The following is a 19491-nucleotide window of genomic DNA, read 5'->3' as shown; positions in this document are numbered from 1 at the left end:
TATGTCCATACCAAAAAGATAGACATCTTTTTCTCTTGAGCAGCATGTTTCAAATCAGTGAAGGCTTCTCGTCCAAGTCCTCTATCAGGAATATTAAGAATATGAGCCAGAGCCAGGTCATTCTTTGAATTCACTAGCAGGCTTAAATATGAGTAGATAACTTTCCTTGCTAGTAACTGCACCTGTACAATAAAATATTATTTTCTTTATTGAGGTTGTTCTAAATCAATAATCTTTTCTTATATGCAGTAAAAATACTTATGACCATTCAATAACAATCTCACTCAACTCTTTGGGAAAAAAAGAGAACTACCATAAAACAAAAGTTTGAATTGGACAATTAACATATTCTTGATCGTGAAACCAACTTGCCACCAGTGAGCATCTATGAGCAAATAACAACTATCATAATTGTTGAAAATGTCTCTTAAAAAAATGATATAAAAAGATAAAGTCCGAAGTCTGCATTTCTGATAAGGCTGGATCTCTTTCCCCTGCACACATTTGTCACTAAATAACAAGGAGTAATGATGCCCCCCGAAGCTTAGGGAATGAGCCAACTGGCACTATTTGGTCCTTTACCCATACAGGACTAGATATAGGCTGAAGTTAAAAGGTTAAATTTTGGAGGAAATTATTAGATATTGGTTTTGACAATACCAAGTAACCAAGTAAGTATTACAATGAAGAGATAGAAGCAAATGTAAAAAAAATAACAAGTAGTTGATGTTGACATTAACTGGCCTAAACAGAGCTATGACTGTTTAAGCACAAGATAAATAATATCTGCTATAATTTCATATGGATATTGGTTCTTTCATATATACTGTATTTGTCTTTTATAGTCAAACAACAAACCAGGGTATTCAATGATCTTATTCTTAAAATTAGCTATTTATAGCTATTTAAGGCCTTGCAACTTCTATCTAGTATGGGGGAAGTGATAGTGTGAACTCCCACAAATAAGTATAACTTACTAGGTAAATTTTTAAAAACATAAATACATAAAGACACCGGAGGGACGCCTGGGTGGCTCAGTCGGTTAAGTGTCCAACTTTGGCTCAGGTCATGATCTCATGGTTTGTGAGTTCAAGCCCTGCGTCAGACTCTGTGCAGACAGCTCACAGCCTGCAGCCAGCTTCAGATTCTGTCTCCCCCCCCCCTCTCTCTCTCTGCCCTCTCTCTCTCTCTCTGCCCTCCCTCGCTCTTGCTCTGTCTCTCTCAAGAATAAACATTAAAAAAAATTTTTTAATAAAAATAAATAAATAAAAGACCCTAGAAAGGATCCAAAAAGCAGACACAAGCTGGAGGAGAACTTGATTTTAAAAGAACTGCAACAAGAAGGGTAAGAATAGCAAGCCTGTGGTTGTTCAAGGCCCTCAACTTCCTGTAGTACTGAAGTGAGTGATCATGTGAACCTCACAGATAACAAACATAAAATGGGAAGAAATTTTAAATACTATTTAAAGACACTGAGAAGTGTCCAGAGGGTAGACAGAAGCTGGAAGAATATTTAATTTTAATGGAACTGCAATAAGAAGGGTATGAATTAAGTTCGTGGATTACTGGCCCAAAAATCATGACTATGGTGGCTGCAGAAGGTAGAAGTGACTATAAAGGTGTCCTTAGAATCCAGGGCTGGGAAAGCAGCTAGAAATTTAAAGGGGAAAATCTTGGAAAAATTGAGAGCATAAAGAGTCAAAATCCCTAGCTGACTGGGAAACCACACAAGCATGGGGGAGACTCCAGGAGGCCCATCAAAAATGCAAGTCAAAATGAGAAAGAAACATATTCAAAAAATATATTCAAGAAAGACTGAGCTATGAGGAACTAGAGCTATGCGTTGGAAGGTTTGCTAAACTGAGTGCATTCCTCAACTGTGTATAGCTTAAGTGGCAGAAAGCTGAAGGTGTACAGGCTTGAAGTGTTAAATGTACACAGCCAAAGCTTATCAGAACTGGAAAATTCAGGAAAAACCCTAGGAAAAGGAATCTATGGAGAGAATAAGCTCCATACTTCCCCCAAACTGTGCCTGACTGCCAAATTTGGCAGGCAGAAGAAAGATCTACAAAAGCCAACCCAAAAAAACAGCAAAGGGAAGCCATAATAATAGATATCCAAAAAGGTGCATACTGAGGAAACAAAATATGAAGTTGAAATCCAGGCAAGTAAATTGCCTACTAGAACAAAAACTCAACTGTCCTCAGAAGAACATGATATAACCCAGCGTCACTATAGAATATTATCTGTAATGTCCAGTTTTCATTCACAAATTACTAGACAGTTTAAAAAAAAAGGGGGGGGGGGGGGCGCCTGGGTGGCTCAGTTGGTTAAGCATCCGACTTCAGCTCAGATCATGATCTCACGGTTTTTGAGTTCAAGTGCCCCATTGGGCTCTGTGGTGACAGCTTAGAGCCTGCAGCCTGACTTCGAATTCTGTGTCTCCCTCTCTCTCTGCTCTTCCCCTGCTCGTGCTCTGTTTCTCTCTGTCTCTCAAAAATAAATAAATACATTTTAAAAAATTAATTAATTAAATTAAAAAATTTTAAAAAGAAAAAGAGAAAGTGTTACCCCTTCTTAGTATAAAAAGCAATCAATAGAAATTATCACCAAGTAGACCTAGATGTTAGATTTAGCAGACAAAACATCAAGGTGTTTACTATAAATACATTCAAAGAATTCAAATGAAATATGTTCAATGAATTTAAAAAATGTTATCAATGAATTAACAGAGGAAATGACAACAGAAAAGTGGACACTATAAAAAAAGTAAATTCTAGAAATGAAAAGTACAATAACAAAAACAAAATTTGCCAAGTGGGCTCAATAACAACTTGGAGAAAGTGGAAGAAAGTATCAGTCAACTTACAAATATAAATAGAAATTACCAAATCTGAAAAACAAAGGAAGAAAAAAAAAGAAAAAAGAACCAACGAACACTGTGGGATAATTTAATTAAATCAATATATAAATACTTAGAATCCCTACAGAAGAGTGAAAGAAGCAGGAAAAAAAATACTTGAAATTATGGCTAAAAGCACGCCAAATTTGGTACAAAACATTAATTTATAGATGTAAGTGGCTACTCAAGTAGGAAAAACAAAAAATCACTCCCATATTATAATCAAACTTTGACAGCCAAAGATGAGAAAAAAATCTCAAAAGTAACCAGGGCAAAATGACACATTACGTACTAGGGAATGATGACAAGATTAATAGACCATCAAAAAATAAGCCAAAGACACTGGAACAACATATTAAATATGCTGAGAAATTATCTTAAATATTACTATACAATTACAATATAAGATAACATAGTATTTATGAATGAAACAGAACCACGTCCACAAATAGACCTAACATACATATGGCCATTTGATTTTTGACATAGGTGCAAAAGAAATCATAGAGAAAGGACAGCCTTTTCAATAACTGGTGTAGAAGCAATTGATCATTCATATGCAAAACAAATGAACCCCACCTAAACCTCACACCTTTTGTAAAAATTAACTCAAAGCAGATCACAGGTATAAATGTACAATATAAAACTGTAAAAGTTTTAGAAGAAAACATAAAAGAAAATCTTTGTAACTTGGATTAGGCAGTTATTAGACATGACACCAAAAGCATAATCTATAATAGAAAAAAACCGATAAATTGGATTTCATCAAAATTAAATTAGTTTTATGGAATTCTTATCACCCTCTCAACTGCTTCCACCCCATCTTCTTGCTCTGGAATCTTGTTTGTAACTAATTCTTAAATGTTGCTCCCACACTATTTACCTGAAATCTTCTCCTTGCCTATACCCTTAGAAAAATGGACTCCACGAATTCTAAACTCAATTCCCTCTCAAAACATGAAATTCATTAAACCCTTCAGAGACTGACAACATAGCTAAAGATCCCATAATTTATCATCTGTAACTAAGAAAATACTTTCTGAATTAAATCTTTTTGTTTTTAATGTTTATTTTTGAGAGAGACAGACAGACACACACACACACAGACAGCATGAGTGGGGGAGGGGCAGAGAGAGAGGGAGACAAAGAATCCGAAGCAGGCTCCAGGCTCTGAGCTGTCAGCACACAGCACAACACGGGACTTGAACTCACGAACCATGAAATCATGACCTGAGCCAAAGTCGGATCCCTAACTAACTGAGCCACCCAGATGCCCCAATACTTTCTGAATTAAAATTAAAATTTCTCCATATTCTGTTTAATCATATTTTAAATTAGGAAGCATAAAAGAAAGCTTTAAAAGGTACGAATAAAAATTACAAATCAATAAGAAGTGTCATAGACAATTACTAAGAGAGTCTCTCAAGTTCATATACATATTAAAAACACTTTTAAAGGTAACATGCTTTTGGATTATTTAAATATCATATTAAAAACAATTTTTGAAACATGGTAGGCAGTCAGGGTCAATTTAAAAAAACTTTATTGAGGGTGCCTGACTGGTTCAGTCAGTTAAGCAACTGACTCTTCATTTCAGCTCAGGTCATGATCTCACAGTGGGTCAGCACAGAGCCTGCTTGGGATTCTCTCTCTCCCTCTCTTTCTGCCCCTCCCCTGCTCACTCTTTCTCTCAAATTAAATAAATAAACTTTAAAAAATACTTTAAAAAAACTTTATTGGACAGGAAAAAATTACCTTAAATATGGACTGAAAATTTAAGCAAAATTGATTTTTTAAATAAAGTTTGAATATTAACACTATGAAACTCTTTTCTTAAATATTAAAAATATTAGACAAATGTTACCTTTGCAGAGAGGCTCCCTGATTTCCCATATAAACAGCAATTCATGTACTCCCTTTCTTACCACCCTGTAATATTTCTGCATATCAGCCAATTATAATTCCCTGATAGACCTTAACGTTTTCTGACATTGTGTGTTTTCTTAATCTTTCTACTACTTCATGAGTTCCAGGACAGCAAATGATATATCCTTAGGGCCTTAAAGAATGACTGGCATTATAGCAGGTAATCAGTCCATTTTATTAATAGGTTCTCAATTAGTTTTTGTTCAATGATAAATGGAAAAAAAAACTTAATACATGTATGTGGCCCTTTTAGATATTACAAAATGAAAACTACTGATAAAATCTTACTTGAGATCGAATAAGCACTCATGTATTTTTATTACATTGCCTTAAAAAGAAAATCACTCTAAGGTACAACTCTAAGATAAAATCATCTTTCAGATCCATCCTAAAATTTTATAACATAAGGCACAACATGGTTTTCTGCTTATATTTCAAGTGTCCTTTTATTTTTATTTTCAGTGTAAATCATAATACTTCATGTGAATCTATAATACAAAAGTTTCCATTTTAATTTCACAGTGGAATAGTCTGTCTAAAACATATGAATCTCCTCTATCTTATCTCTTCACATTTCAAAAGACTAACACATTTGTCAAAAATTAAAGCAGAGAAAAAGTGACATTCACACTGTAATCAGAAACTGTTTTACTCTTTCTAGATTTAATTTCATTCAATCCCTGTCTCACTGTGCCTCTACTGTTCAAAAATAATGAGGATATAACAATATGTATAGATTTGATCCTTATTGGGTACAAACCACATCTACAACTTGCTCTTTAAGGCTAGCAAATTCTGCCCTGCTGATCTGTGATGCTAGGCAAACATCAGGGAAAAACATTTTGGAGTCCTCACAGTTAGAGTGTTTCTTTTAACTCATGGCTACAATTGGAAATCTATCCCTATCATTATGGTCATATAACATGGCAGTTATGGTTTCCCTGCTCTTGTATTTGCAAGTGTGTTTTAAAGAGGCTCTCTGGAAAAGCATTCCACATAAATACAGTTATGATGTCCAGAAGCAAGGGCCTAAATTGAAAAAATCCACAAGATTGAAGCTTTTACCAAGATACCAAAAATAAAGATAATGTTCTGTTTATTTGTTTAATAAACCGATTCAATCCATACCACAAAGTATTTGCAATGTTTGTTTAGAAGTTGAACAATCTTACTTAAGCTTTCTGGCAAGTCCAAGCTTCTTTTCCTATCCCTTAATTATTACTGAAATGCAGATATTCAACCTCAATTTGGAAGTTACTTTTGCTAGATTGAGATTAACAATTTATACAGGTATTTTTTACTTTCTTTGCCAATACATAAATTCTTATATATAACAACAACAACAAAAAGTTGAACTAGAACTAATATACTGGTAGAATTTTTTATTTAACTGAGGGTTTTCTTTTTGGGCCTTTATTCCATTTTTCCCTTCCTTGCTTCAGAATTTCTAGTGCAGTTTAGTACCTTAGGAAAAATGAAATAAAATAAAATAAGGAAACAAAAATATTTTTTCTCAAATTCATGCCATTCATCTACTTAATGACTCTGGCGTGGCATTAGTTAAGGTACATTTTGTGATCAAAATATATCTTTGCAAGACTTCAGCCCAAAAAAGTCACATTAGAATTTTAATAGAAATATATTGCCTTCCAAAAATACTTTGCAAAAAGAAAAATTAGAAGTCTGCAAGTAAAATGCAAAATGGCTAAGAGGATGGCTGTGACTTTAATAGTCCTCATAAAATCTAATCTATCAGCTAACTACTAGATAGAATACTCTCGGAAAACAATCCAAGGAGGCAAAAGATAAAAGTAGAGGATTAACCCAATGAAACAATCGTTGTATTTTTAAATTTTTTTTAATGTTTATTTATTTTTGAGAGAGAGAGACAGAGTGCAAGTAAGGAAGGGGCAGAGAGAGAGGGAGACACAGAATCCGAAGCAGGCTCCAGGCTCTGAGCTATCAGCACAGAGCCTGAGGCAGGGCTTGAACTCATGGACTGCGAGATCATGACATGAACCGAAGTCGGATGCTCAACTGACTGAGCCACCCAGGCGCCACTATCATGGTATTTTTAAATGAGAAAACTATATGCTTGCAGTGAAGACTCATCAGTTTCTATATACTATGATCTTTTTTCATGAATATCCCTTTAAGATATAACATTTTATATATGTAAGCCAAAATTATAAACACGTAGGTGTTTTACACAAACTAGTTCATTTCTATTCATTAAAAGGCACAATAACAATTACTGTTTTTTCCCTGTAGAGCCTGTAACATAAATTAAAGAGATCTGTAAGTGATCTAGTCTCTTGATGTATATGAATGTACTCTTTAAGAACCAATGAGAAAAGACCAGGTATTTGGTAAACATTTTATCAATATTTGGGACAGGAGGGAAAAACAATGTAAGTGAAAAATTAATTTCAAGCAAGAGAAAATAGTTACGAATCACTAAATAAAATCATGTCTGGGAAGAAAACATTCAAAGATGGGCTTGGAATATTTTCTTGTACCAGAAAAAAAAAAGTAAGTGCTCAGAAGTCTAATAGGGCATGTAAACAAAAAAAAAAGACACAGAAGCCAGCATGAAGGGAATCTACCATTTTAGAATCAAGGATTAATGACTGTAATTGATTTTAAAACTCTGAATAAATAAAAAGTCATGAGTACATAGGTAATAAATACATAAAAAAGGAGAAAGATAAATAGAAAAAATCAAATTTGCATCTTAAATAACTATTATCCCAACTCCTAAGCTGGTAATGAAATAGAAAGAATTAAGTAGTGACCCTGCCTTTTTTAGGGAACTATATACTTCATCTCAATTGATAAGATAAGTTCTTCTTTACTGAAAAATGGCAGCTAATCAATGTAAAGACATGACAGGGTTAGAGATTTGCCGTTCTGCAAACACTAAAGAAATAACAGAGTCAGACAAGGATCATCAATGCATGTGCAAAAGATTGTTGGGAAACAGGTTATTTACATAGTGTTACCCCATAGATCTCTGCTGATAGCAAAGGAAAAACTACATCTTTTTTCTAGACAGATCTGGCAATTTGGGACAACTTGAAACTGTGTCTCCTGATGTGATACTTACCATCAGTTAAGAAGCATGTACTATGAAATGTTAAACCTCAATCTAAGCAAGCTTTTAGCTGAAACCTCCAGTTTACTGGCAATAGAAGAACAAGATAAGTAATACCAGGAGAAATTTATCAGATAAACAAAAAAACAAAAACAAAAACAAAACAAAACATAAAAACGGAGGGGAATTCTAGATTAAAAGAGCTATAAAACCATTTGGGGGACAAATGGAGAAATCGGAATTGGGAAGACAGTAAGTGATAATAGGGAATACTTAAGTTTTCTTACAGATGATAATGATATTATAGTTATGCCTTTATTTTCAGGAAATAATATGCTAAAGAATTTTAGGTATTAAGGGTCATGATGCCAGAAACAACTTTCAAATAAGCCAGAAAAAATATTAAATGCAAATATAAAGAACCTTAGTAAATCTAGGAAGTAGGTATACAGGTATTTACTTGAGGGCAGTGATAAACGTAGTTTTTTTTTTTAATGTTTTATTTATTTATTTTTTTTGACAGGGCGGTCAGAGAGAGAGGGAGACAGAGGATCTGAAGCAATCTCTGCACTGACAGCAGAGAGCCTGATGCAGGGCTTGAACTTACCACAAGATCATGACCTAAGTCGAAGTTGGACACTCAATTGACTGAGTCACCCAGGTGCCCCAGTCAATATATTTCTTAAAGGCTATCTGTATCACATGGGACTTATGGGAGAATCTGCTTTAGCAATGTTTCCTAAAAAACGGAGAAGGTGATTCATCAAATATATTAACTTGAAGAAGATGGATTTAGATATGTTGAATGTAATTTTACTGCTTTTTCCAATACTTCTAAATTTTTACCTTGTCAATGGTGATTTTATTTACCATAGGTACTTTCATAAACATAACTCCCATGGTTAGTAAGGGGATACTATATTCAATTAGGTACCTAGCATAGTATTTAGCTAAAGGTAAATTATATTAGACCAAACATGTGGTTTCTTCACTGTGGTTTGTTTGTACAACAAACTCTATTATCACGATTTGTGATGCATCAGTTATTCTGCAAAAGGGACAGAACAGATTTTTCCATTGTACATCCTCCCAAGAATCACTCATTTAAAACCATAATTGTGAAATTTACCAAATACAAAGATTCAAAGAACTCTGGCAACCTAGATCTTCCAACTACTTTTCAGATACTTAGAATGATAACCTATTTTTGCACAGTGCCTGTGATCCTGGCCGGAAACCAGGAAGAAACTGACTGCTATGCTCTTGCCAGTCTCTAACGTATTACTCTTTGCAAATACAGCTTTATTTAAGCAAATTAAAGAACATTTTTGATTAAAAAAATAACATACAATCACATTCATAGTGATTTGAAGAGGATCATATCCTGCTTTTTAATTTACTCACAATTTATCAGTACCTTTTCATTATCCTGGTTGTGTTTACTCATTGGTGATGTCGGTACATAAAGATCAGTTTCATCAGCTACTGCATACTGTCTCCCAAGCAGAAAATCCCGTAGTTGACTCTGTAGAAACACAGGAGGTTGCTAATAATAAACTGCTTTTCCAACTATAAAAAATACTTCACATTGAGCTCTACATAGTGTCACTAATATCCCAGCATACAGTATTATTACCTGATCTTTGTTGGCAGTAAGTATACATGGAATTAAACTCTCTAACACAATGCTTGTTTCCAATGGCTGTACTCATAGAGTTCACAAGTTTAGAGTTAAAAGATAACCTTGGAAATTTAATCTGAGCCTTTAATTTTTATAGAAGAAAATTAAAGACAAAATGCTTACCTAAGGCACACAATAAATGCTTCATTTTGGGATTATACAAAAGTAAACCTAGTGTCCTAACAGCATATTTCAAAGTAAGAATTTCAATGAAAAAAAATATGGTTATTTGCTTTCACTGTGCCATGGTACTCAACATCTCCCTATTATTTGTTCTAAGCGATCCAAGATTATGTAGGTATTCACACACCTCATTCCTGATGAGTAAACTTGGAGGGAAGGTATAAACTGAATTAACAAAGCCTTAAAGAGATTGTAAACCACTTTCCTCTCAGCCATTGCAAAATTATAACTAAAATAACTCCCCAATACATACTTCTTAAAAGGCAAAGTGGGATTTTGTTGTTCATAACTTGAATTTCAAAATTCAAGCTCACTAAAGAAAAAAAATTATTTATTTATTTTTTTTTTAAGTTTTGACTTTTACTCCTTTGCTACAAAGGGCAACTTAGATACCTATTTTCTTTCTTTTTCTTTTCTTTTTTTTTTTTTTTTTTGAGACAGAACACCAGCTGGGGAGTGGCAGAGAGAGAGGGAGACACAGAATCTGAAGCAGGCTACAGGCTCCAAGCCATCAGCACAGAGCCCAACATGGGGCTCCAACTCAGACTGGGAGAAAATGACCTGAGCTGACGTTGGACACTCAACCGACTGAGCCACCCAGGTAGCCCTGGATACCCATTTTCTAAATATTAGCTAGCCAGAAACTTTTAATGACCAGTGACAACATACAGTGCAACTTTTCAATATTTAAAAAATTAATCTTATGAAATAATTCAGGTTCATTGTCTTTAAACAGAAAAATTGTTTTGGGAGAATTTGACGATTACTTTTTTTTTTCATTTTTATTGTAATTCCAGTACGGTTAACATACAGTGTTATATTAGTTTCAGGTGTACAATATAGTGATTCAACACTTCCATTCATCACCCGATGTGCATCTCGCCTGCACTCCTTATTCTCTATCACTTATTTCACCCATCTCCCACCCACCTCCCCTCTGGTAAGCATCAGTTTGTCTCCCACAGTTAAGTTTGTTTCTTGGTTTGTCTTTTTAAAAAGAATTTACTATTTAAAAAATCTTGAATAGAGGTAGTCCTCACACTTGTGGTTCTTATGTTTTCAGGAGAGATGTTAAAAGCAAAGGTTTATTCTTCCATAAATACAATGTTATTTTCTTGAATCGGATAATATTACCCTCTGGTTTAAACTATGTTCATGTTGGGGTGCCTAGGTGGCTCAGTCGGTTGTGTCTGACTCTTGATTTCAGCACAAGTCATGATCTCACAGGTTCATGAGTTCAAGCCCCACATTGGGCTCCTCGCACTGACAGTGCAGAGCCTGCTTGGAATTCTCTGTCTCTGTCTCTCTGTCTCACTGTCTCTCTCTCTCTGGCCTTCTGCACATGGTCTCTCTCTCAAAAGAAATGAACTTTAAAAAATAAAGCCATATTCATGTTTAATGACATGTATAGTACAATATTCTAGATCAGTTCAGTGAGGAGGGTCCATGGACTCCTGAGGTCCTTAAGACCCACTCAGGAGACCCAGGAAGTTCACCCTTTTTCAATTATGTATCAATGTGAATCTGAATTTTCTTGATATACTTCAATCAAAACAACATACCAGACAGAAGTAGACATGAGAAACAGCTATTTTCTATCATACATGACATTAAGGATATTTACTAAAAATGTAAAAAGTAATAAATACAAAATATGTAAAACATTCTCACAATGTTTTATTCCTAAAAAATTTATTCATAACACTATTCACATAAACAGGTAATAGGTTTATTATCAATATCTTAATTACTGATACTTTGAACATATCTCAATTTTAATCTTTGATAAATATTAACAGATAAAACTCATATAAACAAAATCTCCTTGTAGTCTTAATTATTTTTTAATTTTATTATTATTTTTTTAATGTTTATTCATTTTTGAGAGACAGACAGGCAGAGGACGAGCAGGGGACGGGCAGAGAGAGAGGAAGACCCAGAATCTGAAGCAGACTCCAGGCTCTGAGCCATCAGCACAGAGATCAAACCAACTGAGCCACCCAGGCACCCCCTAATTAATTTTTAAGCGTGCAAAAGGGTTCCTAAACTTGAAACTTTGACAAGGACTCTAGATAATATGGCATAAAGCTTTCTGAAGTAAGCAGAAAAATCACAATGTATTTTCTGTGATACACTATTAATTTTATTGATTTATACCTTTACTTTGTAGGTAAGTTGTTATTCATTCTACTTTTATCCTCTTATTAACCATATTTTTCCATTCCATTAATGATTACCTTCACTTTCTGGTACTCAAATCAGACCCGTTTCTCTACTGTCATTTAAAAGTGGTAATGCCTGCTTATTCCCAACAAACTACAACATTTAGCCATTTTAATTCTAAACTAATATCAGAATCTCCCTTAGTGTCAGCCTTCCATTTCAGCACACATATCCCCAGTCCATCCTTATCATACACACGCCAAGTTTTGTTGCTCACTACCATCTTCCTCTAGATACGTATCTGCTCCCATTCATCTGTTTAATTATTACGGTCTTTGAAAAGGCAAAATCTTCACTTGAAGTATGAAGACAATATTCTTTAAATTTTTCCATAGCCTCACAAGTCCTTCCTTTATCTTAGCTAGTAAGGGATACCTTGTTGAGGATCAAGACATGTTATTTAATTTTTGTTCTTTTGAAATAACTTGTTCTCTCCACTAGGAAACTTATAATATTTATCTTTACCCTTAAAGAGTCCAGGAATTTTACCAGGACATGTGTAAGTATGTGTCTTTTCTCTTGATTACAGGCTGGAACCTCATAAACACCCTTAACTAGCAGAATCAAAGAAATATTTATTATAATAGATGTAGTTTCAAGAAATATTTTACTTAATCATGGCCTCTTCTGCATCTGTTCTTTTATCTCCTTCTGGAACTCCTATCATTTGTATGTTAAATCCTCTCCATCTAACCTCCAAGTTTCTTAACTTTTCCTTCACGATTTCTTGAACTTCAGATTTTTCTCTCTGCACTTTAAATATTTATTTCAGGACAATAATTTGTGTCTGAGTTCATCTGTTGCATTGGGAAAACTTTCTTCTTTTTTTTCATCTACAAAGTCTCACGTTTAGGTTTATCCTTGAATTTCCTTGAGTACTTACTATTTTTATGGATTCAAGTTGTCACTCTCCACTAGCAGTTCTATTCTGTTGAGCATGTGTGTTCTCAGATAACTCATCTTTCTGTAACTGCTAGGACTCCTTAGGTGGCTATTGCTTTTCTCATTGGCTTTTTGGGGCTCAGCCTTGAATGCTGAGGTACTTCAAGTGTTGATAATTTTACAAGTAACGGAAGTTGAAATAGTCTCTACTCTTCATGAAGCAGCAGTGGAGAAATAAACAGGATGCCAGTCACCTGCTGAGGCCAAGGGAGAGTCTTCTTGTGGTCTCTCAAGGATCACCAACAGTACACCCATCCATTCAGCTACGTTTTGGCTTCCTCAGAGACAGAGAATCCTGGCACACTCACAGAGAGCATTTGTTAACCTTCCCCAGAAGGTCCCCAGATTTCTGAGGGCTGCTAAGCTCTTCTCAAGAGCTACCATTTCTTCTCTTCAGCCCAGGGCTCTGATTTCCCCCAGATAATTGCTTAATTCATGAGAAAGCAAACTCTGTACCAACTGTCTCTTCTTAAACTCTAGTTAGAATCCAAGGCCTTGTATGCTCCAGATATCCACAGGTCCTGCATCCATGTTCCCCAGGAGAGGAATTATAATGTACGAAATACAGAGGAAAGGGGCATTGTTCAAGTTATAAGGTTCCCAGAACTTCCCTGTCTTACCTTTATCTAAGTTCCTCATAATTACTGCCTTCTTTAGGTTACAATAAACAAAAAACAAAGAAGACACATAAGCATATGTATCTTTAAAGGCACTTTTAGCATAAATTAGGGTTATATTTAGTGCATTTTTGAGGAACCAATCTAGGGATATGTTTGCCTGCTCACTTTTTCCTCTTTGGAAATTTTCCTAAACAAGTATCAGAGATCAAATCTTTCATTTTAAATGCAGAAAATTTTCAACTTCACATACTATCATCTTGGCAGCTTGCACTCCACTCCTGATGTCCTGCAGAAGAACATGTTGATATCTGGAGACACAGAACTCCCTCCAATGTAGACTTATATATCTCAAACTACAGGTGATTCACTTAAATGAAGAGGCTTATTAGAAGATTTAAACAGGGGCAAAGGATAAGATGAAAACAATGTGCCCAAAAACCTCAGGCAGATTATATTCTCATTGGCTTATCAGAAGATTTTCTTTGTTGTTCCAACACTATGTTTGATCAGCCTCTAAATTAACTATGTGAAAAGTAGTCAAAAATCATCTCTACAAGCAAATAAAATATAGGTAAGGAGGAAAAAAAAAAACTATCTTCCCTCACAATATCTTCACCATAGTAAGGGTGTGTATGTGTGGGTATGCATGTACACATATGCATGTGCATCTTAGAAAGTTACAACAGGACAAAGGGTTCCATTATAGCCCAGGGAGGCCAAGACAGCAAACTGCCTGCCAATGTCCACTCTCCCCTTCTTTCTCAGTAACAGAGAGTTTGTTTTTATTCTGGCATGTTATGCAGGAAAAAAAGACTACATTTTCCCTAACATCTTGGTGTGGCCATGTGACTAGGCTCTGGACAAGGACACGGAAGCAAAAGAGCTATGTCTCTTTAAAAGGAAAGGAGAATACTGTGCTCCCTTACCACTTCTTGATGCAAGGAATGCCAGTACGGGATCTGGAGCTCTAACAGCTGTCACAAAGGACCTTGAAGGCAGAGGGTAGGAACTAAGATGGAAGAGCAGAATGACAGAAAAGTCCTAGGTATCTGATAATCACAGAGCTATCACATCAGTCCCAGATTCTTACCTTTAGATACCTTTTATAAAAGAGTGAAATACACTTCCATTTTGTTAAACCACTGCTATTGCAGAGGTTTCTAATTACAAGCAGCCAAAACACCATTCCCAAGTATCAGACAGAAATATTTATAAAATATTTCAACAGCTTAGAAAATATACTAAATCTACAATTATTTAGTTATTACCACTATTTAATTACTACTTTATTGGTACCCAGTAAATGTTAAGATAAAGAAATATATTTCAACATTTTAAAACAAACCAGATACCAATTCTAATGTAGATAAAACCAAACTGCAAAGGATAACATTCCATTAATTTTAAAATTTATATTCAATAAAAAAAATAAAGCAATGAATATGTGTATATGTTTAAAAAAAAAGGAATAGTGTATTACTTCATGTTTATTGCATTATACTATCCTCACAAAATGATATCCCATCTAATTAAAATAATATTATTAATCCATAGAAAGAGTCATAGCATTTATACAACATATGCCAAAATGAACAGATGCACATTAAACCAAGTGAGTAAATAGAAAAGCAATCCTTGAAATGAATTCAAAAAGAAATCACACATTTGGGACTGATAACTCTGTTAAAATTTTTTGATCTAGTAAAAAGCTGTTCTTATATTTCAACCAAATAACAACAGAATTTCAGCAAAATTTACCACCAAAATATTTGTTTCCAGTAATAACTAGCTTTCAGGTAGCTAAATTTTCCATTTTCTAACATGATCTGAAAAGCAAAAGCATTATCAAGTTACCATAAATGCTGATAACATAATTTAAAATAAAAATAAATCTAGCCAACTTTTCATTTAAGACAGATTTTAAAAAATACTTACAGGGGATATGTTGGCATTATTTTCACACTTAGAAATCAAAACACTACATTTTTTATAAACATCAATCAGATCTAACATATTACTATTCTTTAAGAAATCATCGTAAGTCCTCCTAATGTCCTCATAATGGTCAATCACTTCCATATTTTCAACTGGTAAGTTCAACTTCTCATGTAGGAAGAATTTCCAGGTCAATAAGACATCACTGAGAGGAACTGTAAATTCTCCATTGTGCTGAAAGAGACAATGCCAAAAATAAAAAAATAAAGTTGGGTGCCAGAATATTCATTAAGTTATAATTGAGGTAGGAAGCACAAATTGAATTTTGTTATGTAAGTCTACACTGAATTGTTGTGGATTTGAAGAGAATATCCAAATTAACTATGGAATAATTTTAAAACCAGATATGAAAGAAAAAGATTTTGATGGTTTTATAAAAATATAAACTACTATGGCAAGTTTGTGCATGACACAATTGGCAAATATACAGTTATTCTTCACTGAATTTCTCCTACCCAAAGTCGGGGGATGGGTGGGCAGAGATCTGTACTTAAGTACTACCGACTGGGAAAACATTTCATTCCATTAATACTTAGTTTCTTTCAGCTCTTTCAGCTAATGTATTTTTAATCTCTTATTCAAAACTGTCAATGCCATGGTGAATTACCACATACCGCACTATTCCAACTGTTAGTCTTAAAACATGATCATAAAAACTAAATTTTTAAAAATCATGGTTTGGTTTGGTTTTTTCACTACTATTCCAGGGAAGACAAAATATCAGTGCTAAAAAACCTTGGGTCAGAGAATTTTGATTCTTCCCTGCTCATGGACACACTAAACTATAAACAAACAAGTTCTAAAAAGCCAAGGTTTCTTTCTATAAGTTGTTGGATGCTCCTAATCAGGCAAAATTGTCCTTTTTCTCTTCTTCAATATCAACATGATATATTATGCCAGTAGCTGAAGGTTTGTTTTTTTTTAATTGATTGCATTCTGCTCCCACTTAATATTAATCTCAGATATTAGTAATGGTGCCCTCCAAAATATGCCAGCCCTAATTCAGTAAAAAATTCTAACTACTCCTTTCCAAAGCAACATGAATAACAAATATTTTTAAATATCCATACGTGATTTTGTGAAATGTATTGCGCTGCTCCTTTCACAGTTAAGTACCCTTAATAGGTTAGTAGTTTCTGATAACACCAAGATCTTTCCATTAATTGTACTGAAAGATGGGTGGATATACAAATAAAACTGTAATTCACTGGAACTAAAATTGTAACATCATCTTTAGCCTAAGAAGAAGACTAATGAGAATCAAATAGACCCAAATAATAAAGTACTTTCTATTAAATCTATATTTCTTTCAAATCTATATTTCTTTTATAAAAATGAGCCACATTGTCTAGTTACTATCCAAATTGAAGACAATATGTCCAAACTGCCTTAAAATAATTAACTTTTTACTCATCTGTATGGAAACAACTAAGGAAATTACCCTTACTATCCTTGGAGGGACCTGTTATACCAAAATTATAAAAATTAATTATATTTCATGAAATTAATTCAATGAAAAACCAAAAAAAAAAAAAAAAAAGTAACTCTCAAACCTTGAATCCATAACCCAAATGTAAGTCAGATTTGTAATTTCTCAGCATTGAATCTAAAATTGTACACCTCACTTCCCAATCCCGTAAAAATTACACAATAAAATTTCCAAATGTATCTAAGTTAAATAAATCTAGTTATTTAGAGTTTCAAAACTAAATTGTCTTATCTCAAAAATTCCAAAACTATTTTGGTATGGCATTCCTCACATTAAAAATAAATTAAACGTACGCCTAATGTAAATGTACAATTTACTCTCATTCTGTGGACTATGCCTAGTTCAAGTATGCAAACTCTTGATCTTGTGAGAAAAGATTTTGACTAGATTAACAGTGTTTATACTGGGATTGTAAAAACATTTTAAATCCAAATAAAAATGTACTCCAGATATCAGTTTTCGTGATCAGGTGCCCACCATGACAGCATATTCTATTATTCAAACCAGTAACAACTGATTCAGAGAGCTTGTGGTCAAATCAGAAAATGTTTTGCTAGGAAAACATGCCAGCTGGCTAATATCTGAAGGAAGTTCAAGATGGTCAATGCTTTAATTCTCTAATGGACATAAGAAAGATTGTATTTCCTAAGAATAAAATAAGAAAAAAATGAGTTACATTTTTCCAGAGCACTGCACTTTGTATATTTTACTGAACTTATTTTTATAATTATTCAAAAATTTAAATAAACTTTACAATTTCTAACTACGTGGAATTTTTGTTGTTATCAAAAGAGAAAAGATAGTAGGTCTACTTAACAGCTATTAATTGGCTGTGTGACCTTGGGTAAAATACTGAAATCCCTGTGAGTACATTTCCTTGGTTATAAAATGAGATTATACAGATTAAATAACACCTGATAAATGGTAGGGGATAAAAAATGTCAGTCTGCTTTCTCTTTTCTTACTCAAAGTAAAATAATTATCTGTTGGGGGGAGTATTAGATAAATGTAACACAATTGTAAAAACTGTCACTTCTTATTTGTTACGTCAATGTTAGGTCATTTTCAAATCTGACAGTTAACCACAGGCTGTGAGTCTCCATGAAGTTATAAAATTAATATCTTTGTTTCATCCACTGGAACATTTCTAACACTCTTAAGGCTATTTAATGTGAAAAATAGCATGTATAATACAATTGCCAGACAGATTCAAATAATGAAGCCAATTCTAAAGAAAGGAAAAGCTAAAACACTATTTGCAATCTAAAAAGTCACATATATTTGCCATATAGTCCTCAATGAATCTATAATAAATTAAAACCTTAGCAGTATAAAACTCCTAGAGGTCAGATGATTTAAGCTAAAAAAGACTTCCCCTCAGAAAACATTCCCAAAACCTAAAACTCAAAGATTATTTTACTGTACCTTTTCTTTATCCCAATTAAAGCAACTAAGAAAACAAACATGCCGGTACACAAGCAACTCTACTAGGTATTCGCAAGTTTTACTATAGTCAAATTCAATTCAAAGGATCACATACTTTTAGAGACTCATGTTCTCAAACTTCAGATAATTGAAAACCTAAACAGAGCTCAAACAGAGAATGAAAAATACAGGTGAAGCATGTATACAATCAATTCTACTTTTTTATTACTATTACCTATGAATGCACCTGCAGGCATGTGTGTATGTTTTTCATATTGCTGAGTGACTTGGAAGTCTCAGCACGGTTGGGGATGCCTGAGCTAATGCTACATGGGGAGTGAGAGTCGAACGGAATTGCAACCCACCATCTCCACTGCACATGTACATACACAAACTACGAAAAGCTCAGTTGCAATTCACCTCTCCTCTTCTTTCCCACCCAGAGTCTGAACTTTCACAGTGAATTAAGTGAATTAGCAAGTAGAATATTAATAAGTAGAAAGAGATCCTGAGTGAGTGCTACACAGACAAGTCCTGAAGAAAAAATGACTTGACCTGAGTATTTCAATATCTCAAAAATTTTACAATGAAAACTAAATTTTCTTCACAGTACATTTAGCATTTTGACATATTTATGTTTCAAAAATTATTCATAAACAAACAACAAAAGGTGAGTTGAACGTAGTCCGTTTAATTCCAAAACAATAGTATTCAATTACTATACAATAATGATTCTTAATAATTGCCTCAATTTCTCTCTCTCCTTATTTTCCAGTGTATGGTTACCAAAGTTTAACCTTTGGCTAGCTTATTCCATTTTTACAATATCCTCAGAATCTATTACTTACCTTAGTACCATTTCTTCAGGTTATTAAAGGAGAGATTTTTTTTTTTTTTTTTTTTTTAACATTCAGGCAGTAAATTGGAAAGACTTGAATGTGGATTGCAATGGAGAACAAAGGAAAGAGACTTTAAAATGACCCTTGGGTGTCTAGTTTCACAGACTGAGTG

At 33.9% G+C, this 19491-nt stretch overlaps 1 protein-coding gene across 9 annotated transcripts in view; it reads right to left on the bottom strand.

The window, feature by feature from the left end:
- LOC122224997 (PARP1 binding protein) overlaps positions 1 to 19491 on the bottom strand; it is a 118834-nt gene that overhangs the window by 89319 nt on the left and 10024 nt on the right. For all 9 annotated transcript variants that reach the window (XM_042947534.1, XM_042947535.1, XM_042947537.1 and 6 more), the window contains exons 3-5: positions 15507 to 15740; positions 9340 to 9447; positions 12 to 182 (exon numbers count right to left, since the gene is read on the bottom strand). In XM_042947534.1, the coding sequence (XP_042803468.1) occupies positions 12 to 182; positions 9340 to 9447; positions 15507 to 15740 (513 nt within the window). The remainder of the gene's footprint in view (positions 1 to 11; positions 183 to 9339; positions 9448 to 15506; positions 15741 to 19491) is intronic.

Source organism: Panthera leo, chromosome B4, assembly GCF_018350215.1.
Source record: "Panthera leo isolate Ple1 chromosome B4, P.leo_Ple1_pat1.1, whole genome shotgun sequence".
Taxonomy (NCBI): Eukaryota; Metazoa; Chordata; class Mammalia; order Carnivora; family Felidae; genus Panthera; species Panthera leo.
The sequence above is the reverse complement of the archived record's forward strand: the minus strand, read 5'-3'. Positions and strand labels throughout refer to the sequence as shown.